Here is a 27,279-nt window from a genome sequence, read left to right as displayed (position 1 = left end):
GCTACCTTTTGTTGATGAATTTATTTGAGCATCATTTGATGCAATTTTTTTACCCTATCAATGTGGAATGAGATATGTTGACCATGATGACTACTGTGAAACATGATCTTTATATCAATCTTGCCATTTGGGTGTGGGTGTCTGATTTCAAAGACAATTTCCAAGTCATTTCGACACCTTCCCATCTTTTCATTGTATCGCAGTTTTGTGGTGTTTTGAAATGATGAAAATAATAATAAACTGATATTGATACTGATTGAGTGCATTGAACAGCAATACAATGCGGCCAATGCTGCAATGCAGTCAATGGTGCAATGCAGTCACTGCTGCAATGCAGTCAAGACTTTCAAATCGTATTACACCGATCCTCGATTGCATATTGATTGGTTGAGTCTTAGTTTGAAACATCATTAAAGTAGTGAATACAACCTTATAATCATCATTCAGAACTAGGCTTCATGAGGTAAATACATCATTATTCCGTAATTCAGGTGGTCAAATTGAAGACAAAGTCGAGAATACCATCTGCAACTGTCAAGGATCCAACCGACTTTCTTGCTCGTGCAAATCTGGCTACATACGCCAGAATAATAAATGCGTTGGTGAGTTTGCTGTGGGTTTTTAAGTGTCTAAACTAGCACTGCCCTAACGTGTTAAAATAAAGGGTAATGGGTTCATGGACATTCTGTTTGGATTATTCAACGGTGTCTTTGGTTGCTTGTGTTCATTTTATTTATATACTTCTATTCCATATTTATCACTATCAGGTTGTATTTCTTCAACCTCATGTTAGCGAATTTTCCGTCTTTGTAACATGGAACGGGCTATGATTTAGGTCAAATGTGCCATATTTAAGGTAAGACAACTAATGTCAGTTTCTGTGCCAACAGTTTTTTCCAGTCCTTTACCAGATACAGATACATATATTCTTAAATTCCTACCTACAGTACATACTACTGTACGCTGCTTTTTCGATACTCATGTTCTGTATTTTTCAAAGAACAAAAATGCTCCGGAATGAAAGTCAGGGTCAGATGCGCCACGAATTGTCCACCTACATGCGAAAACCCTACACCGAGGTGTAACCGAGGGTGCAATCGCAATGATCCGTGCGTCTGCCCGCAGGGTATGATCCGAAGAAGCTCTGTTGATGCCACCTGCATTCCAGCAGACGACTGTCCCGTTGGTGAGTTTTTAATTCAACATTTTTCACTACTGACATAGCTTTGGAAGGCAAAATACACACCGCTGTATTATGAAACATCTGGAATGCCGATGATCGCCAGGACACTACACGCGTACCTTGTTCTTTATCCTTTTTGCTGTTGTAGCAGTAGCAGACATGAAAATCAAACGTCCTTAATCCACAAAGTGCTAATGATGATAACTTGAAGGCAGCTACACATAAGTGCACTGTACGATAATCACTTTTTCTTTTTTGCAGATAGGGAATCTTGCCTCAGATTTCTGGTGAGAGCCGATATCGCTGAAGGTAATTACAATGCGTGGTTCCAGTCGAACTTCCAACGCGCAAGAGATGGCCTGCAGAGAATTTATAACGGCTACAATGGATTCAGACGAGCAAATTATCAAGTCAATTTCAATGTCGCTACCGACGGAAAGGCCGAACTCACTTTAACTTTCACGTTAGTTTCCGGTTTATGACTACACTTTGGTGGATATTACTAAGCTTCATTTCCAATATTAAGAGAATCGCTTTTTCATTGAAATGGTGTCCAACGATGCAGCTGTTGGGTCATCAAGTCACAAATATAATAATTATCATCTGTAGGTAATTTGGGCATATATGATGTATATAGGATGTATATACAATTATACATATTATATATTGTCATTATAACTCAGCGTTAGATGTAGATCGACTCATGACTCAAAGCGAAATTTTATTCAAAGTTCTTTTCAATTCTCGACTAGTTACTGACGATTACCAATATCAATTATGTGTTGTAATAATGACAATAATCATATAGATGTGCATAATATGTAATAAAATGATAATTTTATCTATTTAATGCCAGTTTAAACTGGATAAACAACTACACAAAAAAATGTAAAATGTCTGTTATTCATGTTTCAGTATTTGGGTGTCTTCCATGGGCGATGCATCAAGGGCCGGAATTATTAACGCGTACCGAACAAGTGGAGATACCATTGTCGAGTTCCTGGGAGAACCCACAACATGCGGTATTTTTTGCACGGACCAGATATCCCTTCAATGGGTGCCAGTAAAGTGTAATATTCAGTTTCAGGCGTCCCGTCCACTCCTACTCCCGCACCTGCCCCATCTGACAAGCAGGTGCATGGCTCGATGTGTTACAGGAACCTGTTCTCGTATTGTTCCCACAATGGCGACTGCTATCAAGTAGGCGACAAGTATGAATGCAGATGCAAAGTTGGGTATATCGGAAATGGACGCTATTGCTTAAGTAAGAACGAGGCCGTGGCTGGAATTCTTGTTACGCTGTGTTTAGGCGTATGGTTGCTTAAACGTGTTAGAGTGCCATTCCTAATACAATTACTACAGCTCATAAATTTTCATCTGACACTGTACCTACAAATTTGCCTTCATTAGATGTGCGTGATGAGAATTAAGCCTTTGTCAATCGCTGGTGGCAGATTTCAAAATTAGTTTATGCATGACTATAATGATGATGAAAGCAGGTCCAGGTCCATTTCTCAAAATTATAATACATCGCCCAGTTGCCTTAGCAATATCACCCACAACAAGATGCGAATCTATCCAATCCATATATAACTTTCTTCTTGACAAATTCTAAATAGTAGAAGTTATGGAAGTATACCTTAAAGTGCTTTAAAATGTAACTATCAGTGGAATCAGACAGTCAAAACTCACTTGAGTACTTAATAAATGTAGAAGTACTTTATTACTGAACACCTATTGGTTTTCTTCTGTATCAAAGTTGACCGTGTGATTATATTCCTTGGTCTATATTATTATCTGTAGCCAAATTCCCTTTCCCTAGAGCACATATACCCAGATAGACCAGCTGGATTTCAGTCTGCGACTTAGAAAAAAATCTTGAAATACAGCCGTACCTGTTGGGATCCTCACTGACTAATTTGTGAAATACAGGCAATCGAGAGAGGGATGTCTGTGGAAGACGGTTTGGAAGAAGGTGTCACAGAGATGCAGAATGTGTTCAAGGCGCCTTGCCTCAGTGTAGATGTAAAGAAGGATTCTTTGGAAATGGATTTTACTGTCGATGTAGGTTCCAGTATATAGTGAATTAATATGTCCAAAAATAGGACGGATTGATGTCAATTTTATATTCATTCATATCCTACTGTCTTTGCCTGATGTAGAACTGTTACTGCACTGGCACATGAATATCTCATAGATGAACTTTTTTTGTTCTGAATTTTATAACCAAATCTAACACCCTGTTTTGTTGTAGGTTATCTATCTTTTCGTTTTATTTCTTAAATACGCCTGCGATATCAATGTTTTTTTTTTTATACATAATGCAATGTGTGCTATCATCATGAAAATCCAATCAAATAGTCATAATGTTGTATTGACTGTGACTTATCATAACCTTCAACAGTTACATAGTAATGAGTATTTTTGAAGCGAGATAACTTTCTTTTTAGCCGGGCGTTGGGTCAACCAGTGTCACAGACGGTATGGACGCCGATGCTCTGCTAATGCGCGTTGTGATGTAAGTGGAGCCGATCCCGAGTGTATCTGCAACGATGGATACGTTGGAAATGGAATTATGTGTAGAAGTAAGTGAATATGCATATATTATCATTATTTGTATTGCCATAATCAGAGACTTGTTAGTTAAACGTGTTAGACATGTTATCGGTAAGACAACTTCGGTCACAAGTTAGCTATTCGGTTATGCTCCTGGTTGAATGGGCCTAAGTAACCTTTCCTATACAGCAATAATAACATGGCCAATAGACATCAGACCAGCAGCAGCTACTACCTCAATTTTAAAGATGGTTGTTTAAAAATGCATGCCAGTGAGTGTGAAGCACTGAAGAACGTGATTACTGGACGTTGTGATTTAACCGATGGCCATGTGCATTTGTGTACATTGGTTTTTCATGTAGTGTGTTGCTGCTATTTATGTGCAATCATTTTTAATTTTGAGACCTTACTGATTGCTTAATTTAAGATGATGCAAATTTGATTTCTTATTTACTAGAACCATGCGAACTCGCGTTCGGGCGTGACTGCAACGAAAATGCACAGTGCGTCAAAGACGGAATGAGATACCGATGCCAATGCAGATCCGGTTATTATGGAAATGGATTATACTGTGGACGTGCGTGCTAACATTGGACGGTGGTGAACTATGTATTATTAAATGTCGTTCGATTTTAGGCGGAACTCCCAAATCTAATTGCCACAGAAGATTCGGAAGGCCTTGCAATCAACAAGCGGCGTGCCGAACAGTTAATGGCGAAGCTAAATGTGTTTGTAACGCTGGCTACTTTGGCAATGGATTCTATTGTGGAAGTATGTATAGAAAGATTGCATATAGAAAGTGCATATAGGCAGTAACTTTCAACTATTTCTCTCTTTGGTCTCAATATGACGGTAGTTATTTTAGGTAAATGACATTCCTATAACTTACCATTTTTTGGGGCCAGGTGGAGTTTACGCAAATCGTTGTCACCAATTCTTCGGACGCCGATGTGACGCCAATGCTCTCTGCGACACAACTGGTGCGGAACCGCAGTGTCGATGCAAGAGAGGTTACTTTGGAACTGGCTTCCATTGCGAAGGTTAGCTTTTCTCATACAGAACTTAGAATTGATGAGTAGTGATCATGAAACACATATGACTCCTGCCTCAGTTTGAGAAATAACGATTCTAACTTGATCTCAATGCTGGAACTGAGTGAATGCGCAATTTATTATTGCATTGAAATTAGCACACATTCAACCGCTCGGTAATTGATCGAAATTAGTACGCTGATTCTTGTCGTGTTGAGTAGATCTACATTTGAGTGAAATTCAACCGTACACAGATGCTGACACCGATGTCATGTCCGTGGATGCTCAAGAATGCGAAGATAACCTTCAAAAATCATGCCACGAACATGCCGATTGCTTGAAAACGATGTCCGGACGATACCGCTGCAAATGCAAGCCCGGATATTGGGGAATGGGATTCTACTGCGGAAGTGAGTTTTGTACAATGGACTGGGTGATACTTTTGTAATCAAGCTAATCTCCACTGATATTGTTGATCTTATGATGCTATGGGATGTGTAACATCAATGTCCAAAAGTTGTGGTCTGGCGATATAATGTATTGTAGATTGCAGGAGAAATTGGATCATTTGATTCAACTATTTGTTAGAATATCTTGTTGTATATTTCCAACATATTTGAGTAATTTAGGTTTCAGAGGAAACACTGTCACCAAATGTATATCATTCGTCACGTCGAATCATGGAAAATATCACTGATCAGGCATCATTTGCGTTGTCTTAACATTAATAATTCCTGATATGCGAGCTCATTCTCTTGGGCTCTTCAGGTTATAATAAGAAATGTATTTTTCTCAGAGTCAGAGAATCTTGCATTCTATCCTGAAATCTCTATGCTGCGGTTGGCAGTTATGATATATGCGAAGCGCAATCCGAATATACCTATTTCTATTTTGTTTGACAGAGGGTGCTTGGAAGTCCCGTTGTCAATTCCGATTCGGAAGACGATGTCATCAAGACGCTACGTGTATGGATGATGACGGCCAACCTCAGTGCCGATGTAACGCAGGATTCTTCGGAAACGGTTTCTACTGCGCAAGTATGATGCTTTCTCTCATATTTTGGATGATTGTATTGATTAAAGAGGGGAAATGTGATCTAAAAAGGGTAACTTGTTCAAAGACGTTTGTTCAAATTATTTTGTTGGTTTTTGTGGCAATAAAGTAGGCTACTTTTTCCCCAACTCATTGCCTTGTGAAGATCAGTCTGTTAAGTGCACAAGAAATCAGATTACGCCTGTATTTACTCTTAACTACACTTACATCAATAACATGAGATGCTGACCTCAGTATCTTTGGTATTAGGATAAATGCGGCATATTATTAACGAATCCGTTTTGAAATGTTAGGCGGGTCTTGGGACAACGAGTGTCACAGGCGCAACGGCCGCCGCTGCGGAGCAAACTCTCAGTGTGTCACAGGAAGCGATGGTTCAGCTCAGTGTCAATGCCGCGAAGGATATGCTGGAAACGGCTTCATTTGCAGAGGTAAAATTGCAGCATACACGAAATATCACAAAATTACATAATTTAACATGGAAACGCATTGTGTAGATGGCTGCCGCGCAAGATACAAGAGAGCATGCTCGAAAGACGCGACATGCGTCAGGATAGACGGAAGATACCAATGTGCTTGTCGAATTGGATTCTTTGGAAATGGACTATACTGCATGAGTAAGTGAATAGTCGGTTATAGATAAAGGTGTGTCTGATGTGGCTCACAGTTGATTAGTAATATGATATGCAAAAACGTGCATCGATACAGCGAGTTTGGGGCGAGAGAAAACAGCAATGAATATCTCGTTTTCAGGTGGCAGGCCATCCTCAGATTGCAACCGTGACTCTGGTAGAAGATGCCATCAACATGCCACTTGCCAAAATGTAGAGGGAAGGCCAAAGTGCGTCTGCAATCCAGGCTACTGGGGCGGTGGATTTTACTGCGCAAGTAAGCACTCCATGACCAGGTCAATTTGAACTTGTCATTTAATTTATCTCGCCTTCACAGCTGGACAGTGGAGGTCTCGATGTCACCGACGATTCGGAAGGCGGTGTAACAGAAATGCCAGATGCATGATGGTCAATGGCAACCCCGAGTGCCGATGCAAGAAGGGATATTTTGGAGACGGTTTCAACTGTGATGGTAAGTGAGACAAATTATGACAAATGCTTTTCTGGTCTTTATTGCTACTTTTGCTGATCATGTTATTGTTGGTTGTAGACTCGGATTTCAAGGTTTGGTCCGTGATGGTCGACGCTGAAATGTGCTATGAACAAGATTACGAAAGTTGCAGTGAAAACGCTGACTGTTTCATGGTCAGCGGATTGTACAAATGCGTTTGTAAAGAAGGCTATTATGGAAACGGAAAATATTGTTCATGTGAGATACGCGGATTTAACTCCTAATATACTAATATTAATTATTATTGTGATACTATTGCCGATTTGCAACTATCACATCGACCGACTGTAAGATATTTTACTGGGAATCTGTAAAATACTGATTTTGTAATTTGCTGTAAATCTGCAGACAGATTGTATAATAAGAAATGTAATAATGCCATTTTCTATTTCAAATCAGCTGGTACGCCGAGTAATGAGTGCCAACGATTTTCCGGAAGAATGTGCCACAAAGACGCTTCCTGCGTTGACGAAGACGGAATTAGCAGATGCCGTTGCAACGAGGGTTACTTTGGAAATGGCTATTACTGCGCGAGTAAGTCATTCCGGTGAAATCGACAAAGTATCGAAATAGTATCGCTCTTCGATTTTCCAGTGGGCAGTTCCTGGGACAACGAATGTCACCGAGAGTCCGGTAGGCGATGTGCGTCGAATGCCGACTGCCAGTCGATGGAAGACGGATCTCACAAATGCGTGTGCAAAGACGGCTATTTCGGAAATGGATTCTTTTGCCGAGGTTAGTAAGAACTTTTTCCGGCACCAGTATCACAAACCTTGAAGGTTCACCAGGAAATGTCATAAAGCCGTAAATTCAATTAAATTTCCGCGGCAGGTTGAGGTGTTCAACTTGAGGATGGTTTTCCTATCAGAATTTCTGCAACTTGACATTAATCGTGCAAAAATATTAAATTATCTTTGCAATACAGGAGCGTGCTTCATGAGATTCGGCAGACCGTGTGATGCAAACGCGATGTGCGTCAACACAGGCGCAAGAGGTTATCAATGTCAATGCAAGACAGGCTATTTCGGAAATGGCCAGAATTGTGCACGTATGTATTCATTTTATTTTCATATGATTTCATGTCCCTCTACATTAATCGTTTAATATTCAGAGGGCAGTCCTAAGTCCGGATGTCATACTCAATTCGGAAGAATGTGTCACGCTAACGCCGATTGTCTAGAAGGCGACGATGGTTCTTTCCGATGCGTGTGCAAGAGCTCTTATTGGGGCAATGGATTCTACTGTCAAAGTATATGCCCTTTACTGCAAAAATAGGAAATAGCGTTTTAATCGACATTCATTTCATTATAGGTGGAAAATGGGATAATGAATGCCATCGTATGTCCGGTAGACGGTGTGGTAAAGATGCCGCTTGTGCGAGAGTACGCGGACGAAACGTTTGCAGGTGCAAACGAGGTTATTCTGGAGATGGCTATTCTTGTGATAGTGAGTTGATATTTCTTCCGGCACTACAGTTGAGTTTGTGCACAAAATTATCCTGTGAAACATCTGAATCTCTAAAATATCTATTTTTATAGGCCTAGGTTCCTATAATTCAATACTAGTGTTTTGAAACTTTCAATCTGTAATTTGAACCATGTAATATGATGTTGCAGAGGATCCCAGCGTTGTTGATGTTATGCCGATGCCAAAAGACGAGCCGGTGGACGGTATGATGTGTTACAGACGATTCTTCAAATTTTGTTCCGCCAATGCCAACTGTTATAAGTCTGGAGACAAGTACATGTGCCGTTGCAAAGCGGGATATGTCGGCAACGGCCTCTATTGCGTTGGTAAGACAATTTTCATCACACGTCACATGCTCTCTATGACTGTCGTTCAACGGTCTAGTTTTCTCAATGGCGTATTAGTATTGATGACAATTCCTATTTCTGTCATTCTGAAAAACAGGTGACGCAGAGAAAGGTCCCTGCGCTCGAAGATTCGGAAGAAAATGCCACAGAGACGCAGAATGTACGCCAGGGGCCAATCCCACTTGCGCATGTAAAGATGGCTTTTTCGGAAACGGGTTTTTCTGCCGATGTAAGTTCTTCTTTTGCACCTAATGAATACTCGAGTATAAGCAGAAGTAACGCCATGAATTTCTACTAAATTATTAGTAGAAATAGCACTTTCCAAGAACTGTCAAAGCTACTACAAGAGGAAGTAGATAAAGTAATATAAGGGGAAGGTAGATAAAGTCTGAAACTAACTAAGTAGTTTCAAATTGTAGATTTGATGTAGGGGTCGTGTACATATGGAAGTTAATCATAAGGTGGCCACTCTCAAACTTGCAAGATGCATCTTCCCATCTCCCTCGATTTGTAATTAGACGGTCATTCAAAAAGAGTATAATCCATTTGTGCCCTAATCATGACTTACAAAAAACAACAATTTTCATGATGTAGTTTTTGGATAAATTGTTGGGCAGTGAGCAGGTATGTAATTGTTAATTGTGTCTGCAGCTGGAAGTTGGGTCAATGAATGTCACAGACGATATGCGCGACGATGCTCTTCTAACGCACGCTGCGATACATCTGAAGCTAATGCGAAATGTGTCTGTAATGAAGGATACGTTGGAGATGGACTTACGTGCAAAAGTGAGTGTTATCCATTTATGAATACGGTATCTAGTTAGTCTTTGACACAGCGGTTCTTAAACAGGGGCCCACGGACCCTTTGGGGGTACGAATCACAAAAGTAGGGGGTATGAGATGCAGTGTGCAATTATACGTTATTTAATTACGCATATATTTTGCAAATGGAATATTATTGGCCGGACTTCTTCAACTCTAAAATTTTCTTTGCGCTTGGCGCGATTCCTTTCAATCGAATTCTTACACTAAATTTGGGTATGTCATTCCCCCCGACAAAATATTTACTTTGGACCCTAAAATCACAGGACATCGGCGAAACCTTCGATATGAATATCTCCTGTCCCTGAAATCAAAATAAGTTGTGCTGAAAACCCTATGGGGTCCATGACCTTTGAGGGTGACTTGAAAAAGTGCTGTTTCGATCCTGGATAGGGGGTACGAAAAACATTTCACGACAGCTCAAGGGGTACGAGCGCTAAAAAGTTTAAGAAACACTGCTTTAAATACTGAGCTGTATTTTATCAATTATTTCATATCTTGTCTTCTTGTATCACTATGTTTTTCTATATGTAATAGCTTCTACTTCCAATGTGGTTAAATACTTCCCTGTTTCACCAGAACCGTGCGAATTGGAATTCGGTCGAGGATGTAATGAAAACGCAGATTGTGTCAAAGACGGAATGAAATATCGATGCCAATGCAGAAGCGGGTTCTATGGAAACGGATTCTACTGCGGACGTGAGTACTACTGTTTTTTAATGTTGCACTGGATTTACTCATTGATTCTTGTCCTTGGGTGGAACACAGGTGGAACACCGAAATCCGAATGTGACCGAAAATATGGAAGGCCTTGCAATGAAAATGCGATGTGCCAACAAGTTAATGGCGAATCTAAATGTGTTTGTAATACTGGGTATTTCGGCAATGGATTCTACTGTGGAAGTAAGTCGATGTGATTTGTGATAGTTGAAGGCAAACTGCTGTAAAAACATGCAATCCATACAAATATATTCTGACTTATTTATGTGTATATGTAAATTCATTTCGCAGAGGAAGGTCCTCAAATTCCTGAATAGCTTCCATTGCGTAGAATGATCATAGAATCACAGTCCCTGCTCTGGAGGATCACAATTTTCAAAACTTTTTTCAGCAAATTACAGCGCATTACAATAGACAGTTCCCTGTTCTTTGTGCGTTCAACATTTTATGTAAATCAGGGTTTCAAACATACAACCGCCAGATGGTCAAATTATGTCATCGTTAGAGCTACTGTTTTAGCAATTTGTAACTGTATTGAATCAGCCAATCATTGTATTTCTGCCAATACCGTTGTTTGCGAATAAAGGTGATGGTAGAAGAATGCTATTATTTATAGATTGGATATTAAGGCATTTCAGTGGAAAATAAAGGTTTGTATTTGGAGGTAACATTTTAGAATCATTTGGCTGGTCCGGCATGTAAGCAATCAAGAGGTACGAATCTGGCCCACCATCCACGTTTATTTTGACGTCCCGGATGTAATACTATTCCTGTAATAAATGAATAAAACTTTTTGTTATAGTAATTGAACGAGACTGACTTGTAAACATAACTTGGTTTAGTTATGTTCAATTTTTGTTTTTGACATAAATAATCATGTATAATAGTTCCTTCAGCTTGATGCTTTTGCATACAATAGGTGGAGCATACTCAAGCAGATGTCACCAATTCTTTGGACGCAGATGTGATGCCAATGCACGCTGTGACACCTCTGGTGCCGAACCCAAATGCCGATGTAATAAGGGCTACTTTGGTACAGGATTTTACTGTGAAGGTATACTGAAGTTTGTTGTATAACACTGATATATATCATGCATACGAAGTTCTGAATAGAGTTTGAATCGAAAATTAGCAATTACCAAATCTAGGATCCAGCTTTCCAGAACCTATGATTATTTCTGAATTTTCCTAATTAGACCAGCAATCACAATACTTGGACAATGTGCATATTACGAGATAACATTGCTAAATACATATACATATAATTGAATAGTATATTCATATTGAAATGAGCCCGAATATTTTCGGCTGACACTCATCAGGGGTAGTCGTCAGCAACTATTCAAGTGTATATTGAAGTTCTGTACCTCCAAAAAGCTCTTTATATATACATATATCTGAAATATAATATAGATCAATATCTCATATTATTATTATTATATACAAAATGCTTGTTACCACTCTATCAATATGTGATACAAGCATATCGTAGTTATGAATTTCCGTCTACACCTCGGTAACAAATTATACCAATCTTATGCAGATGCAGACACCGAGGCATCACCCGTGGATCCTCAAGAGTGCGAAGATAACCTCCAAAGATCTTGCCACGAGCATGCCGACTGCTTAAAAACAATGTCTGGACGATATCGCTGCAAATGCAAGCCCGGATATTGGGGAATGGGATACTATTGTGGACGTGAGTGTGCTGCAAATACCGGGTTAAGCTTTCGCCGGTTATCGCAAAAATAGCAAAACTGTCTGTGTTGAAATGTCGACAATGTTGACGAATTTGATGCAAAGTTTTAGAAAGAAATTTAGTCTTGAGAAGAATTTCAAAATGGTACGTACTGCTATCCAGTGTCCCTTATTTATTCCTTTCCTTACTGCCAATCCATATGGCCCATGGAATAATAGAAATATCAGATTGATCTTGCATTTGTTGATCTATTTCATGATTTATATCAATTTAGACTAGCTACATCTAGATTGGTAAAGTTATTTAGTTATGATCTTTTCGTATAGGTGGAGTTTGGAGGTCCCGTTGTCATTTACGATTCGGAAGACGATGTCATCAAGACGCAACATGTTCTGATGATGATGGCCGACCTCAATGTAAATGTAACAAGGGATTTTTCGGAAACGGCTTCTATTGCGCACGTAAGTTTGAGTTTACAAGCTTCAACCATTTTTACACTTCTTTAATTTTTCCAGCATTTTAATTAGTATTAAAATATACTAGACATTCTGAAAATTGACAGTGGTGTTGAGACTGTTGAGTTAGCGGAATCAATCACACCCTTTATAACGATTATTATCAGCTGTTATACTATTTTTGTCTGCTAAGGCACAATATACAACATGATACACAAGACACCATGCGTTGTGTCTAGCAATGTCCATCCAACACCCATGATTTAGTCGCATGATACTACGAATGCCTGTGATCAATGTTCCCTTTAATTCTTCACGAGTCTGCGCAAATACGCCAACTCACTGTGCAGGCCCTTGGACAACAGTGCGCAACCAGGCCCCCCATAGAGTGATATACCTAACTTCGCCTAAACCCGTCAGGCGCGAAAATTTTCTATAATTCATGATCAAATCGGCCAATATCATCGGGAATTGCATATATTGCTGTCAATTTTAATCCTGTCTCTGCTCACGTAATTACATATACAGGTAAAGCTGATCGAGTGAGATGTGTTGGAAAAGGTAGGACCCCTAAATATAATTAAACATCTTCGGGCGTACCCGTTGGTATAATGACTTCCTTACATCATGCTATTTCGTGACCTCCTATCTGCTATGCCAAAAGATATTGAAATCTGGACAATGACATAAGTCACTTTGATTCCACTGCGACGATATGGTGACATACTATGGATTACTAGAAGACAGACATACACGCACGAGAACGCACTTGAAATCAATACATGCGATCGATGTAGGCCTATCGCGTTAAAACACTGATGTGACGTCTTAATACCGGCAATGCACTCATTACTGTCAAGACATACAGTCAGATATAATGATACGAATATTCAAGTCTGATTGAAGCAAAAACAAGATTAGCGTATGACCTTATCGACAGAAGATACGCGTTCAAACGAATCGAATAAAATCACAAATTTGTGCTGCTGAGAAGCTGATCTAATGCAACGCCCTACGGTGCATATAGTTGCTGCATTTCCCGATCAACGTTTGCAAAGGGATGGATTTTTTCAACAATATTGGTGCTTGTACTTGCATATTCTGCATATTATCCTATATCACCATACGTGATCAGATTCGCCTGATGGAAGTGATGACTTCGAAAATTCGCGGCATGTAATTGTACAGTAAATCTTATACAATATTCATGACACGCGGAGAAGACTATTCGTTAGTTTCTCGCAGTTAACTTCTAGCTAGCCCATTGTTATTCATAATTTTGTTAAACCACGTTATTTCGCCATTCCCACATAGGATTGCGCTATTGATATGATATCAGTATCGCTCACGCGTACGATACCATAGTAAAAGAAAAATATCTTTCGTGAGTCGCACACGATTGCAAATTCTCATTGCTTCGCGGAGCGCAATATTTGCCTTTTCGGGCCGCACTTGTAGGCCTAACTCGGTTTCAGACTTCAGCGATAGCACTATTTACCCCTGGCAATGTTCCCTCTCATTTTTCTCGAGTCAGAGCGCCTGCGTGGTGCCTTGGACAAGAGTGCGCAACGATTAAAAAAAACGTCATCACTGCGAATTTTTTGTGCGCATCCTAGATTTTCTGTGCGCAGACACCGTTTCAGCACTGCGCATTTGCGCACGTGCACAGCTTAGAGGGAACATTGCCTGTGATGCCTGTGTTTGATGTAATCATTTTGCATACTTCATATCAGGCGGTTCCTGGGATAATGAGTGTCACCAACGTAACGGCAGGCGCTGCGGAAGAAACTCTCAATGTGTCAAAGGAGGCGACGGTCGATCTCAGTGTCAATGCCAAGATGGATACGTCGGAGACGGTTTCATCTGCAGAGGTACTGATCTGAAAGTAATAACGCCGAGGTAAACTGCTAAACTCCCCTCTAAACACAGACGGATGCCGCGCACGATACAAGAGGGCTTGCTCGAAAGATGCTACTTGCATGAAGAGAGATGGTAAATACCAATGTGTTTGCAGTTCGGGATTCTTTGGAAATGGACTGTATTGTATGAGTAAGTGTATTTTTTGGCTTCATAGGACAGAAGAATATACACCTCTCTACATATGCACTACAAGGACTTAATATCATGGCTAAAACTGGCTACATATTTACTTATTTCATGTGATTTCAGTTTACAAGAGTCATCATCATTCTAATCTATACTAGGAAGAGAACTTGACCGTCATTTGCTAAGCTATCCTGTTTTATTTGAAAACATGTCCGTTTGAAACTGAAATGTATGCAAATGTGAAATTGGAATAACAACTTAACACGATGAATTTTCCGTTTTCAGGTGGCACGCCATCCTCAGATTGTAACCGTGACTTTGGTAGAAGATGCCATCAACAGGCCACTTGCGAAACGGTAGATGGAAAGCCGAAATGTGTCTGCAATCCAGGCTACTGGGGCGGTGGATTTTACTGCGCAAGTATGCACGCCTGATCAGGTCAATTCGAACCGGTCATTAAATTTTTCTCGCCTTCAAAGCCGGACAGTGGAGGTCTCAATGTCACCGACGATTCGGAAGGCGATGCAACAGAAATGCCAAATGCATGATGGTCAATGGCAATCCTACATGCAGATGTAACATGGCTTACTTCGGTGATGGATTTGACTGCGATGGTAAGTATGTTACACATGTGAGGCTATATATGCACAAATATAGGGTTGGGGTAGTCACTGCTGTTATACTCAATAATAAGTAGTGCAGTAAAACTCTAGACGACTGCGCTGCGACACATCTAAAACTACTTGCCAAGTTCGCTCTACAGAAGATTCCTTACCTTGTGACCGTGACTATTATACTTCACACGTTAAAGAAGTCTCTCTAATTTTCTAATCTGTTGATACGTAATATGTGCAATTGTACATACAAAACAGCAATAAGCACTAATTTTACTATGCCAATTGTACTCATTGTGTAGAACGATAATCGATATCATTTAGTTCTGCGGACTGTCAATGACGATTTGGTGTTGCTACCAATTACACTTGTAATATTCATTTTAGACGCAGAATTCAAGGTCTGGTCGGTGAAGGCTGACTTTGAGATGTGCTACGAAAAAGACTATGAACGTTGCAGCGAAAATGCCGACTGCTATGTTATCGCCGGCACTCACATGTGTGTATGCAGAGAGGGGTACTTTGGAAACGGAAAATACTGTTCATGTGAGAGAATCAGATATAGACTATTGCCACCTATTTTTGATATGTTCGCCTATTGACTAACAGAGGCGGTCACTAGGTACTCACACTAAGTACTTACACCAAGTGCTTTTACTTCTTTTTGGATTACTCAGGTAGCTTTTGCCTAATTTCACTACTTGCTCAAATGTCAATGTTATTGTACTACACTTTTATTTAACAGTTTTTTGACAAAATTACTTACTTTTTACAGTCTTGATTTTGAAAAGTAAAAGTAGTTTAGGGATCGGTTCGTTTCAATTTTCTGAGCCAGAATGTCATAATAACCGCGTGAAATCAGCCCTGGATCACGGTTTGTGAATATATGTTCAAAGATTACCCTTATTCGTAGCGTCATTGTTGCTTTTGTGTTGGTTGTGAAGATGCATCTTGCAATTTTGAATGAAGCCATTTGTGATCAACTGCTAAAGTATGGTACCCCTCGACCGAATCGACTAATTGAAACTACTTATTTCCAAACTACTTCTATTTCAAGTAGTTTTAACACGTCATGTAATTCATCACTTCTACATGTAATTATGTTTTTTACGGCTTTACGTCTATTCCTATTTTAGTAGCAGACTACCTCGGGTGACTTGATCATTACGATAAATCTAAATCAGATTACATTTTTGTTAGCTGGTGTGCCGGACGATAAGTGCCACGAATATGCCGGCAGGAGGTGTCATAAGGACGCGTCTTGTGTTGACGAGGACGGACTTCAAAGATGCCGTTGCAACGAAGGCTACTTTGGAAACGGCTACTTCTGCACAAGTAATTTATTTCTCTTCGATCCCGAAAGCTCCCATGTAGCATCTCCCCTTTTCTGTTTCAGTGGGTAGAACATGGGACAGCGAATGCCACCGTGCTGCCGGCAGACGGTGCGGCATGAATGCCGACTGCCAGGCCATGGAAGATGGCTCTCACAAATGCATGTGCAGACAGGGATATTTGGGAAATGGTTTCCGATGCAGAAGTATGTTGTAGTTAATTTTTACGGTATCCACTGTACACGACAGTGATTTTAGTAGCATTTTGACAATACTCGTTATTTGTTGATGAGATTAGGTATCAATCTATCATGATTATGATCCTTCACGATCAAATTGATTGCATTGCTCCAACTCGATATCAGTACAGCGAAGATCCTGGCACATATTATAATTTGTATGTTTATTGAATGAGAGAGATCGCATCTTACTCACAGTGAGACATCAGATATCTGTGTGCTACTATACAAGATTATTATTATATATATATATAACATGTTTTTTCAAACATTTTTATGACTCTATCTGTAGTCCAAGGTGGTAATTTGATTGCTGGATCGTTGGAGTCGCTTCCACGCCTTCTTTTTTTCATTCTATTCCAATCCTTGTTTCTTCGAGTTGATGAACTTCCATATAAATCATTCAGATTCCGATGTCAATATTTATTACGCCAAAGCCAATTGATTATAACTGCCTTCATTGCTGAAAATGCTGCCACCATTATAATGGATTACAAATATAGTTTTCAACTGATCTATGTTGTGTTCCTGCTCTGCAATTCGTGATACTCAACGGCTAGAGATTACTTTGTATTCCAGCCGGGTGTTTTGTACGCTACGGAAGAAGATGTAGCGAAAACGCTATGTGCGTAAACGCTGGTGAGGACGGATACCGATGCAGATGCAAGGCAGGTTATTTCGGAAACGGCCTCTACTGCGGACGTAAGCTACTCTATATCTATCTCTGTCAGCCTCAACATTTGTATTCAAATCTCTCCCTAACAGAGGGCAGTCCGAAGTCCGGATGCCACACGAATTTTGGAAGAATGTGTGACAGTAACGCCGACTGCGTGCAAGATGACGATGGTTCTTTCCGATGCGTATGCAAGAGCGGTTATTGGGGCAACGGATTTTTCTGCCAAAGTATGTTCTTCGGGTTAGGTGGAAGGTTGCGAATCCACTAATGCATTGTTGTTAATACAGCTGGCGAATGGGACAACGATTGTCATCGTATGTTCGGTCGACGATGCGGCAAAGACGCCGTCTGTGCGATGGTTAGAGGACGGAACCAATGCAGATGCAAACGGGGCTATTCCGGAGACGGATATTCCTGTCAAAGTAAGTTCTTTTGCATAGGTTCAGTTGATTTAATGACACAATGTATTGTCCCCCAGTTGCCTGTTCCTGTTATCAAATATATTACCCCCAAAAACCATCCCCGGCACTTGCGATAATTAATTAGGAATAGGCAAAATGATTCGGGTACTCGAATCCAAATCGCATATTGATTGCACTTTTTCAAGTCGAGCAGTACCTTGCCATTAGTGTGATTTTTAGTATTTCGATAATTCCACAGCATCCGAAGCATGTGGCAAAGCGCTGCGCATGCGCATGCTCATAAAACTGACATTTCTTGGAAGTAGTGATAAGCTCACTGTGTTGTCACAATGTGTTATATTATATTTAAGGTATACTGGTATACGATTACTATATGTCCTACTTCAGGAGGATTTGTCGTCATTTTTCAGGAAATTGAAAATGTCCTCCTTTCTAAGAACTCTTTCTCTTTTTATCCACATTCTTTTCGGTTACCTAGTGCTGGTGCAGGTCTACTGGACATTCCCTGAAATTAGCTACACCACTTCCACATCTGTTTAAAAGTATCACGAAATTATTCGATGCTTACTGATTGCTAACAAATCGTGTCCATCGTACAGAAGACGAGGATGACACCATCGTTGATGTTGAACCAACCACGAAGCCTACAGTGAAGCCAACAATGAAACCAAAAAGTAAGTAAATTCCTCTTCCCTTACTAAATATGGGATCTATGCGTCTGTGTTGGCACAAATCTCCGTTGATTTTTAGTACTGAGACTACATTTCTGTGGATTTGTCACCTTTTTAGGTACTGACAAGACAGTTTAATGGTAGAGCTGTCCAGCTTCTTACCTTGTATGTTGTGAATTCAATCCCTGGTCAAGTCACACTAAAGATTTTATCACAAAAGTGGTATCTGTGACTTCCCAGCTATGTTCACAGAATACTGGGATTGCGTGTAGAGAAAAATGGTGTGCCGACTTGATGAGTTTTGCCTCTTCAGCTCACATCGGTGGTGCAGACAAAAATAAACTGCATTTCTTCCGAGTACAGGCGTTTATCTATTTTCCCCTGTCCCATTGCCCTGCTTACCACAAACATTAGAATATCATGTACGATGCTTACAATCTCCCCTTCCTTAGAATCATCTTATAGAGAGGCATGTCTTACATCCGAATAACCAAGGTACTGCTTGAAATGAAATAGGATAAGAATTAAAAACTAGTGCTTAATGTGATCTGGGCCGAATGACAATTCTGTTTCTGGATTAAATCCAAACCCTTGTGATGCAAGTCTCTGTATTCTGATAATGGTTATGTTTCTGTAAAAGTTTGTGCAAGATTACATATCGTTCATTTCGTTCAACAGCTGTCTTTATAAGATTTGTCCGGATTGGATGGCCGTTTTAAAATAGTCAAACGCTCCCCAGATATCACGGTCAAGCTCCTTTAATTCTCATAAATTTTCGACCGAACTGAATTTTGGATCGCACCTTACATTATTGGCCACTTCGCAGGGCCTTGTCAAGACGCCAACGACAAAATGGCAGGTTTTATGGACGCGATGATATTCGAATGTAATGCCGACGGCACTTACAAGAGAAGGCAATGCTACGGATTCCTGAACCATTGCTATTGTGTCGATCCTGTCACGGGAGAGGAAATTGATGACACACGGATGCGAAGAGCCGAATTCAACCTGAATTGTGACGTAGGAGGTAACATAGACTGACAAACAGAAGTTCATTTCTAAAAATAACGGAATATCATTCGGTGAAATGGTGGCCGGTGGTACGACCGTAATGTCATTAAGTCAGGTGGTTGCATCACGCAGTCATATATATCCCTATATGGCATTAAAATAATTAAATGTTCTGATATGAATGTAATATAGAGATTATGTGGCATATTTACTGCTATCAATCAAACTAGATGAAACAATTACCTGCACACCATAAAAAAGTTTAAAAAATAGGTGACAAACTGTAATAAAATAGTACAGATATATTTTCATGAACTCATTTTTATATTGATATTTAAGTCATGAAGCGTCATGTTTTTCCATTTGATTGAAATCTTCTCCCAAAGTTTTTATAGCAAGATACATTATCGCCGAGCTACATGTTCCCATTGTCATACAGAGCGCCGAGTTTGGGCTGCTGGCAGCTGCGGCGCAAGAAGACGTCAAATGAGAAGCAATGCGTCTCCCTCTGTGGTGGGACGGTACATCGTCACTTGTGATCTTGACGGAAATTACCGTACAACACAATGCCACCCGTCGACCGGGGAATGTTGGTGCGTGAACCAACAGACCGGGGAGAGAAGAGCCGACACGACAACGCGTCCTGGTGAACCTAGCATCAATTGCGACGAGATTGTTGACCGTAGAGTACTGAGTAAGTCTTAACTTCCGAAATACATTCAGTCATACATATAACGGTGGGTTCACTACATTAAGTCAGAATTTAGACATCGATATTTTGCCTTCGATAGACTGACCAATGACCATTTATTGGGCAGCCACATTGACATGAGTGATGTCAGCCGAAAAATTAAACCGAGTTGTGCTTAAGAATGATTGAAAAATGACGTATCATAAAAAAATACTTCACTGTAGTCAACCTAATCCTTTTGTGTCTTTTGTGATTTGCAACATAATAATAATGAGCTAGTGCCAATTTTGAGCCAGCAGATATTTGATGTTCAACAGCCATAACTGACTTTAGTGAGACAAAATTGATTTGAAAATGATATCTGTGCGTCCAATTTTGTAGGATAGGAGAATAAGGTGGGGCATTACCTCATACATGTTTATGATTGACCACAATTTACATTAATACATTGACTGAAATGCTTGTAGATGTGAAATGTCATTGAAAAGACAATGGGCCTATACTTGATGACTTACTTTGTGACTTATACGTAATTTGTGATTCGGTATTACGTTGCACAACATCAAATTATGCTTATCGAAAATAATGGAACCTAAACTCCATTTTGGAATGAGTCGGTCAGCCTAGTCCCCAATGCAAATTCTGTAACTAGGCCAAGGTGGGTGTCCGATCTCAAGGACTACTCCAAGTCGTTTCGACACCTCCCTATCTTTTCATTGTATCGCAGTTTTGTGATGTTTTGAAATGATGAAAATAATAATTAACTGATACTGATACTGATACTGAATAGCCGCTATTATCTTTCAGCATCGTGTAGATCAAATCCTTGTCAAAATGGAGGTGTCTGTACAGATGTTGATACTCTAGCTGGATTCACTTGCCAATGCCGTTTCGGATACACAGGACTACGCTGTGAAAACTGTAAGTTGCGATCATGCAATGCCTTGATTCTAATTGAAATGATAGATTGAATCATTTCATGAATTACATCCCGTTGGGTTAATAAAAACTGACAAGCTCAAGATCCAAGTGCTCACCGCATTTCTCCACATAGCTGATAAATGTGTGAACACAACAATGCTGCTTGCACCAAAGTAATAAAAAATTATTTTTACCGACAAATAATGCCAACTCATCACATCAGTAGTGTCTAATATCGTCAATGTTATATTTCAGCGCCATGTGAACGGAATCCGTGTCAAAACGGAGGTTTCTGCACACTTTCTGATACTGCTACCGGATACACATGTCAATGCCGCATTGGTTATACCGGGCCGCGATGCGAAAATGGTAAGTTACATTAACTATATCATGTCCTACTGTTAATCCAGATAGGAAATGGATTAAAAGATGCAAAATATTTTTTAATCTAATGATAAAATGTGTGTCATTGACAGAGCCTGATTGTGGACCCAACCAGGTCTACACGGACTGCGCCTCAAACTGCCAGGAGAGTTGCGGAAACCCAGTATCGTTCTGCAATCTTGCCTGCAACATCGACCAGTATTGTGTGTGCAAGGAGGGTTATGTCGAAAGAAGTACCACCGATAAGACCTGCATCCCTATAAGTGCCTGTCCAGGCAAGTACAAAATTATACATTTCATTTTGATCATTATGTTTGACCTGTGCAGTTTGAGAATAATAAATTTGATGATAAGAAACATCGAGGCACATTTCCCATTCCAATGAAGTCTTGGTCTTGCCGTTTAACCAGTTCAACAAGGGTACTATTGCTATTGGTATTCATTGATGACTGAAATGTCCTGAGATAGCACCTGCGTATTTCAAACTTTTTCCAATAATACATCTTGTGGTTTAATATCATATTACATAAACTATTGGCGGAGAAATCTCTTTTACTTGAGCGGAAGGTACAAAAATAAACACCCGTCTCATTAACAGTTGGTGGTGAGGAGATTAAGTCACTTTTATGCAACCTCAAGTATCAATAATCGAGGACTCTTTTCCATACTATTTCCAAAGTATTATTGTGTCAAATTTTAAAAACTTATCAATCCCTTATCCTATACTGTGATGTAATTGTATCCCAAACAGATCCGTGCTCACCTAACCCATGTGGGAACGGAGGCGTGTGTAACAGGGGAGGGGACAACCAGTACACTTGCACTTGCCGAGATGATTATATGGGACGGAATTGCAATGTTAAGAGTAAGTGGTTTTCTATAGGCGGCGAACACCAAACAACGTGTTTGATCGGAGGTCGCCGAGTCAAAACGGCTTGCGAACTGCAAGAATGCAATATCGAGACAAAATAGGCCACACACGTAACATACGTTATTAAAGTTTACCTCAGTACAAGGTTGTGCTCTCTAACGTGAGCGATGAGCATAGTATCCACAAAAGAAATAATATTTTATCAAAGAAATACAAGTAACGGTAAAACAGAAAGTGTCATGATCATCACTTTTATTTTGAACTATGAGCTGCGCACGATATATAACAGTGGTCGGGAACCTTTTTTGTCCGAAGAGCCATATTGGCCCTATTTTTTTCCATCTCAACTCCCAAAGAGCCATACATGCCAATCAACTGTTATGTCACAATTGAAAATTAGTGACGTCATGATAGCCCCAATGCGAACTCACTACATGGGATTCCTCGTGTGCGCCATATTTTCTCACACGGGCCAAGCCTCAACATTGATAACGCAATTCATCGTAAGTAGCTTAGAATTTATCAACTGATATTAATTGAATGTGACTGTCACACTGATTCCGAAAATCGAAATACTTGTCGACTTCTCAATTCTCAAAGTATTCAGCGGTAACATAATGTTGCGCTATACACGCCAACATTTTATCGCCGGTACCACAAAGAGCTATACTCATCACTCAATAACGTGGATAGCTATGGCGTCGTTTGTAATTCGAGTTTGTTACTGTGAATGTCACATCCACAGCAGTTCATTTCGCGCTGTAGATCAGGAAGACAATGTGTATTTGAAAAATGCGTTTTGATATGGGCGTCGCTATGTCTGCTATGCTCTTTGATTAATCAACGTATTGCACAAATCAATATTTCGTGTCGGGTACACAGACTTTGCGAGTGATATTGGCCGCTGGCTTGACAATAACTTAAATTTGATGATTTTAAAAAGAGGGGGTCGGAGCCCCTAAACCTGAAGACGGTATTGTCTTTACCTCTCAAAGACATGTTTATACTGACACGAGAATAATTATTCTGGCCGTGATGAAAATTTACTAACAAGTCGCTGCAATATTGATCATTTCGGTATAAAAATAAATATTTGGCAAAGAGCCATATCTTATACCAGGGGTGGGCAAACTTTTGAGATCGCGGGCCGCATTCAACATCTGAATCCATTCGCGGGCCGCACTATATATAATTTGGAATATTAACCAAAACGCAATATTGATATTTGATTAGTGAGGACATGGAGATAATATACCTAAGTGCTTATTTAAAACAAGCCAAACGTTGCTTTGATGATATCGTACACGCGTCAGAAACATATAGTGGCGAGATTTCATAGGCTGGCGGACCTCAATAACCAATTTGTCAAAACTATAGAGATGAAGGTCGGTTGGCCTGATTCTTAGAATAGGATTGAAATGTAAATCTGTGAGCAACGATCTGTACATAGATTTACTAATTTCACTTTTGGTTCAGTTCCAGGACACACAATGCTGACAGCATCATAACCATGTTAGCTTCAAACACGCTTCCACTATATGTGTTGATAAAATATAAATACCCCAATTCTACGCATACAAACGAATCTACCTAAGACACGCCCGAATCGTTTTTTATAAGAACAACACTGAAATAATTAAAAATGGAGTGGCCAATCTGAAATCCCACTCGTGATCCAAATTATGTCAATCTCGTTGCAGCTATCCCGCTGTGATATTAAGTATTTACCTTAGATCAGTGATTCTCAAACTTTTTAAGACACGCCCCCCTCTTATGATGGTAAAAGATTTCGCGCCCCTTCTCGTCATGTCACAAAACGCAACCAGGATGCTAGCAAACCTAACGGGTAGTTTGATGGCATGGAAGGTTCCGACTGTGGATGAGAGATTTTTAAATATGTAATTAAGACTAAATACAGAACACAAATTTTGAACTGGATATAAATGGCGCGTAGCGCGAAAATTTTTTTCAGTTGCGCTCAGCTTCGCGCCCCCTTTCAGATGCTTTCACGCCCCCAAGGGGGGCGTGTCCACCAGTTTGAGAACCACTGTCTTAGAATTATCATGGTGAAATATACTAAGAAATAGTTAATCAAGTCCCTGCATTAATTCGATTTTTAGTACGCATTTTATCAATATTTAAAAAAAGTTTCTTTAGACTCTCGCGGGCCGCACAGAACGGTGTTGCGGGCCGCATGCGGCCCGCGGGCCGTAGTTTGCCCACCCCTGTCTTATACCCAAAAGAGCCATATATGGCTCGCGAGCCATAGGTTCCCGACCACTGATATATAACAACGCCTTTCAGTGACTTAGGAATCTAGGGCAAGTGAGATACAGTAGTAGCTGAATTACTATCACCTCGCAATGTTTGATCATACTGGAAGACCCAAGCCGTTGTCTAAGCGTATCGTTCTTGGCAGTGTCTGGGCCATTGCACATCGCGACAATATGCCCATTCATATCAGCCGATTCTCCCTTGATGGAACACTGTTGCCATCACCAAACCTGTTTCAGCTAGTGAGGCATAGTGATTTTGGGCACAGGAGAAAAGCTACTATTGAACAACAAGAACAATATTTTGAAACTGAAATCAATTTCGGCATTTCAACATGCTTTAATATAACTTCATACGAAATCTCAAAATGAGATCGTGGGTCGCAGAATATGACCTTGCCTGCCGCATGAGTGTTGGCGACCTCTGTATTAGATCTACCGAAATGCGAATTAGCCCCGCAAAACAAGTTATTCAGGAAAAACAAATATTTAAATGGTATTTGCATTGGTACAGCCATATAATAACAAAGAAATGAATTTGCTGTTTGCTGACTCTGATCGGGACATGTATCCGGCAGTAATCTACTAAGGTAACTTCCGGATAGCTATTAGGATGTTTTAGTGACGTGTAAGTCTCAATTGACATGAGCCTTGAAAAAATACAAACTAGAAAAACTGAATAGGGTTCTCCATAGACCCTATTTGGTTTGATAGCGATGTTTCATTAATTCCGAAGCTATTTCTTTCAGAGTGTCACTACTAACCGCTGTTGGATAATTTTGCAAACCAAAATAATACATGTTGAGCATTGAACCCTTGCGTTTGTCACACGTTCTGAACTATTTAATGGAGCCGTGTAACATGAAGATATAATCGTCACCGAAATCAGGGAAGCGATACTCAGCAGAAACGTTTTAATTCCCCAGAAAATTGCCAGTCCGGAAATCGCGATGTGAGGGGACTGATGGACGCCATGACTTTTGACTGCAACGAAGACGGAACCTACAAGAGAAGGCAATGCTACGGCTTCCTGCAACATTGCTGGTGTGTCGACAGGATGACCGGGGAGGAAATTGACGACACGAGAATGCGTGCCTCCCAATTCAATCTCAACTGCGACGAAGGCGGTACGTATGATCGCGTCATAGCTAGGGCTGGGTAAGCTTGAGTACCTGAGTGATTCGATTATTAATCGAGTATCGAGCTTCGAGTCGAGTATTCGAGTATCATTTATTACGACGTCATCAGGGCAGGGGAGTTTGCGTGGTGGTGACGATAAGTGCCTGCTACCCGGGCAGTCCTGGTTCGATTTCCCGTCGGAGGTTTATTAGGGCACCTCTTCTCCCGCGTCGCCGTTCTTACAGCGACAAAAAAGCCAACAAAAAGACCCGACGAAAGAACGCACTCACAAGGAATGGAAAGAGCAAGACATTAACATCGACAAGAACTGTGACATCGGGCAGTAAGCCGAGGTGGATGCCAGATTAGGAGACCGCAACTCGTCATACCGCATCCTCCTATCTGTTCATTACATCGCATTGTGTCTAATCACATTGTACATTGTGTGTGTCTTGATCAGATGAAAATATAATATCACGATTATTGGATTTTTGGAAAAGGGAATGGATGATGTAGAAAGTTTTGGATGTACATTTGATGCAACCGTAAAGAAAAGAATGCCAATTTTTCACCACATAAAGATAAATTGATATTTTTCGTCTATACCTATTTCATTGCAATTCACGACGCAACTTTGCAGATATGTCATTTCTAGTAACATGCGTAGCTTTGTACTACATGTTTCCTATGCTGTGATACGACTATTTGAGGTTTACAGCCTTTGACAGTGGAAAATAGTATCGCGATATAATTTCATTGATAAATTAACTCAATACTCGAATCATTGTGCCCAGCCATGGTCATAGTTTCATTCATATTGTTTGCAATCCATATTTTATTTTCTACAGAAAGACGAGTCTATGCTGACGGTACTTGTGGCGCGACACGTAAAGCTATGAGGGCCAGTAATCCAGCAGCGGCTCGGGCAATGAATTGCGACATGGACGGAAATTACGAGCCTAGGCAATGCGATTCGGTCACTGAGGAATGCTACTGCGTCGAGAAGATGAGTGGCAGAAGGATCCCGCGCACCACGTCACCCAAGGGAGCCCCTCTGATTGACTGCAGTGCCCCACCACCACCACCACCAACGACGACTCCAGCACCTGGTGAGCATTGATTTGCACTCTAAATCGGAATGTATGTCTTGGTTATGGATGTCAGGGGCAAACTACTACCACCAGGGTTGCTCGGAATAACTCTGATCCCCAAGCATAATTTCCGATCTCCGGTAGTGTGATTACTGGGGCAATTATTTTTTGAAGTACGCATTTTACCGAACAAAATAATTAAAACTTAATTTGGGTTTATGTAGTAATTATGCGCCTGGTTTATGCAGGTTTATGTTTTAAACAGCCACACCCAGAAATCCGCTCCAATGTATTCCATGCTAAAATACAGGCACCTGATTAGGTGATGGTTCTATGAAAGGCAACCATTGCCAATAGGTAGATTCAGCTGAACTTATTGCAAAATTGTTTCGTATACCTTCTGATCTGCAGTATGACAAAATCCAAATGCTTTTCTGTGCATTCTGAATAAAAATTTCACTTCA

The 27,279-nt window shown here is 40.3% G+C and overlaps 1 protein-coding gene and 1 long non-coding RNA gene across 2 annotated transcripts in view; both read left to right on the top strand.

Moving 5' to 3' along the window:
• LOC145455981 (uncharacterized) overlaps positions 1-27,279 on the top strand; it is a 99,661-nt gene that overhangs the window by 20,207 nt on the left and 52,175 nt on the right. Inside the window, exons 23-71 of the mRNA XM_080334008.1 lie at positions 492-602; positions 1,001-1,186; positions 1,445-1,646; positions 2,099-2,205; positions 2,265-2,447; positions 3,116-3,247; positions 3,634-3,768; positions 4,197-4,316; positions 4,376-4,510; positions 4,645-4,779; positions 5,025-5,180; positions 5,673-5,807; positions 6,117-6,254; positions 6,321-6,440; positions 6,577-6,711; positions 6,772-6,906; positions 6,985-7,143; positions 7,345-7,479; positions 7,540-7,680; positions 7,871-7,993; positions 8,057-8,194; positions 8,257-8,391; positions 8,562-8,738; positions 8,857-8,988; positions 9,411-9,545; positions 10,161-10,280; positions 10,350-10,484; positions 11,221-11,355; positions 11,845-12,000; positions 12,327-12,461; positions 14,189-14,326; positions 14,385-14,504; positions 14,787-14,921; positions 14,981-15,115; positions 15,503-15,661; positions 16,316-16,450; positions 16,512-16,652; positions 17,265-17,387; positions 17,451-17,588; positions 17,649-17,783; positions 18,383-18,457; positions 19,281-19,481; positions 19,905-20,159; positions 20,964-21,077; positions 21,333-21,446; positions 21,554-21,845; positions 22,115-22,326; positions 25,532-25,732; positions 26,573-26,833. Of these exons, the coding sequence (XP_080190134.1) occupies positions 492-602; positions 1,001-1,186; positions 1,445-1,646; positions 2,099-2,205; positions 2,265-2,447; positions 3,116-3,247; positions 3,634-3,768; positions 4,197-4,316; positions 4,376-4,510; positions 4,645-4,779; positions 5,025-5,180; positions 5,673-5,807; positions 6,117-6,254; positions 6,321-6,440; positions 6,577-6,711; positions 6,772-6,906; positions 6,985-7,143; positions 7,345-7,479; positions 7,540-7,680; positions 7,871-7,993; positions 8,057-8,194; positions 8,257-8,391; positions 8,562-8,738; positions 8,857-8,988; positions 9,411-9,545; positions 10,161-10,280; positions 10,350-10,484; positions 11,221-11,355; positions 11,845-12,000; positions 12,327-12,461; positions 14,189-14,326; positions 14,385-14,504; positions 14,787-14,921; positions 14,981-15,115; positions 15,503-15,661; positions 16,316-16,450; positions 16,512-16,652; positions 17,265-17,387; positions 17,451-17,588; positions 17,649-17,783; positions 18,383-18,457; positions 19,281-19,481; positions 19,905-20,159; positions 20,964-21,077; positions 21,333-21,446; positions 21,554-21,845; positions 22,115-22,326; positions 25,532-25,732; positions 26,573-26,833 (7,305 nt within the window). The remainder of the gene's footprint in view (positions 1-491; positions 603-1,000; positions 1,187-1,444; positions 1,647-2,098; positions 2,206-2,264; positions 2,448-3,115; positions 3,248-3,633; positions 3,769-4,196; positions 4,317-4,375; positions 4,511-4,644; positions 4,780-5,024; positions 5,181-5,672; positions 5,808-6,116; positions 6,255-6,320; positions 6,441-6,576; positions 6,712-6,771; positions 6,907-6,984; positions 7,144-7,344; positions 7,480-7,539; positions 7,681-7,870; positions 7,994-8,056; positions 8,195-8,256; positions 8,392-8,561; positions 8,739-8,856; positions 8,989-9,410; positions 9,546-10,160; positions 10,281-10,349; positions 10,485-11,220; positions 11,356-11,844; positions 12,001-12,326; positions 12,462-14,188; positions 14,327-14,384; positions 14,505-14,786; positions 14,922-14,980; positions 15,116-15,502; positions 15,662-16,315; positions 16,451-16,511; positions 16,653-17,264; positions 17,388-17,450; positions 17,589-17,648; positions 17,784-18,382; positions 18,458-19,280; positions 19,482-19,904; positions 20,160-20,963; positions 21,078-21,332; positions 21,447-21,553; positions 21,846-22,114; positions 22,327-25,531; positions 25,733-26,572; positions 26,834-27,279) is intronic.
• Positions 13,146-13,971, top strand: LOC145455092 (uncharacterized). Its single transcript, XR_013920274.1, has 2 exons — positions 13,146-13,642; positions 13,676-13,971. It is a non-coding gene; the product is annotated as an uncharacterized LOC145455092 (long non-coding RNA).

Source organism: Botryllus schlosseri, chromosome 14 (assembly GCF_051294905.1).
Source record: "Botryllus schlosseri isolate E-star chromosome 14, Bs_hap1, whole genome shotgun sequence".
Lineage (NCBI taxonomy): Eukaryota > Metazoa > Chordata > Ascidiacea > Stolidobranchia > Styelidae > Botryllus > Botryllus schlosseri.
Note: the sequence above shows the minus strand (reverse complement) of the source record. Positions and strands in the feature narration are given on the sequence as shown.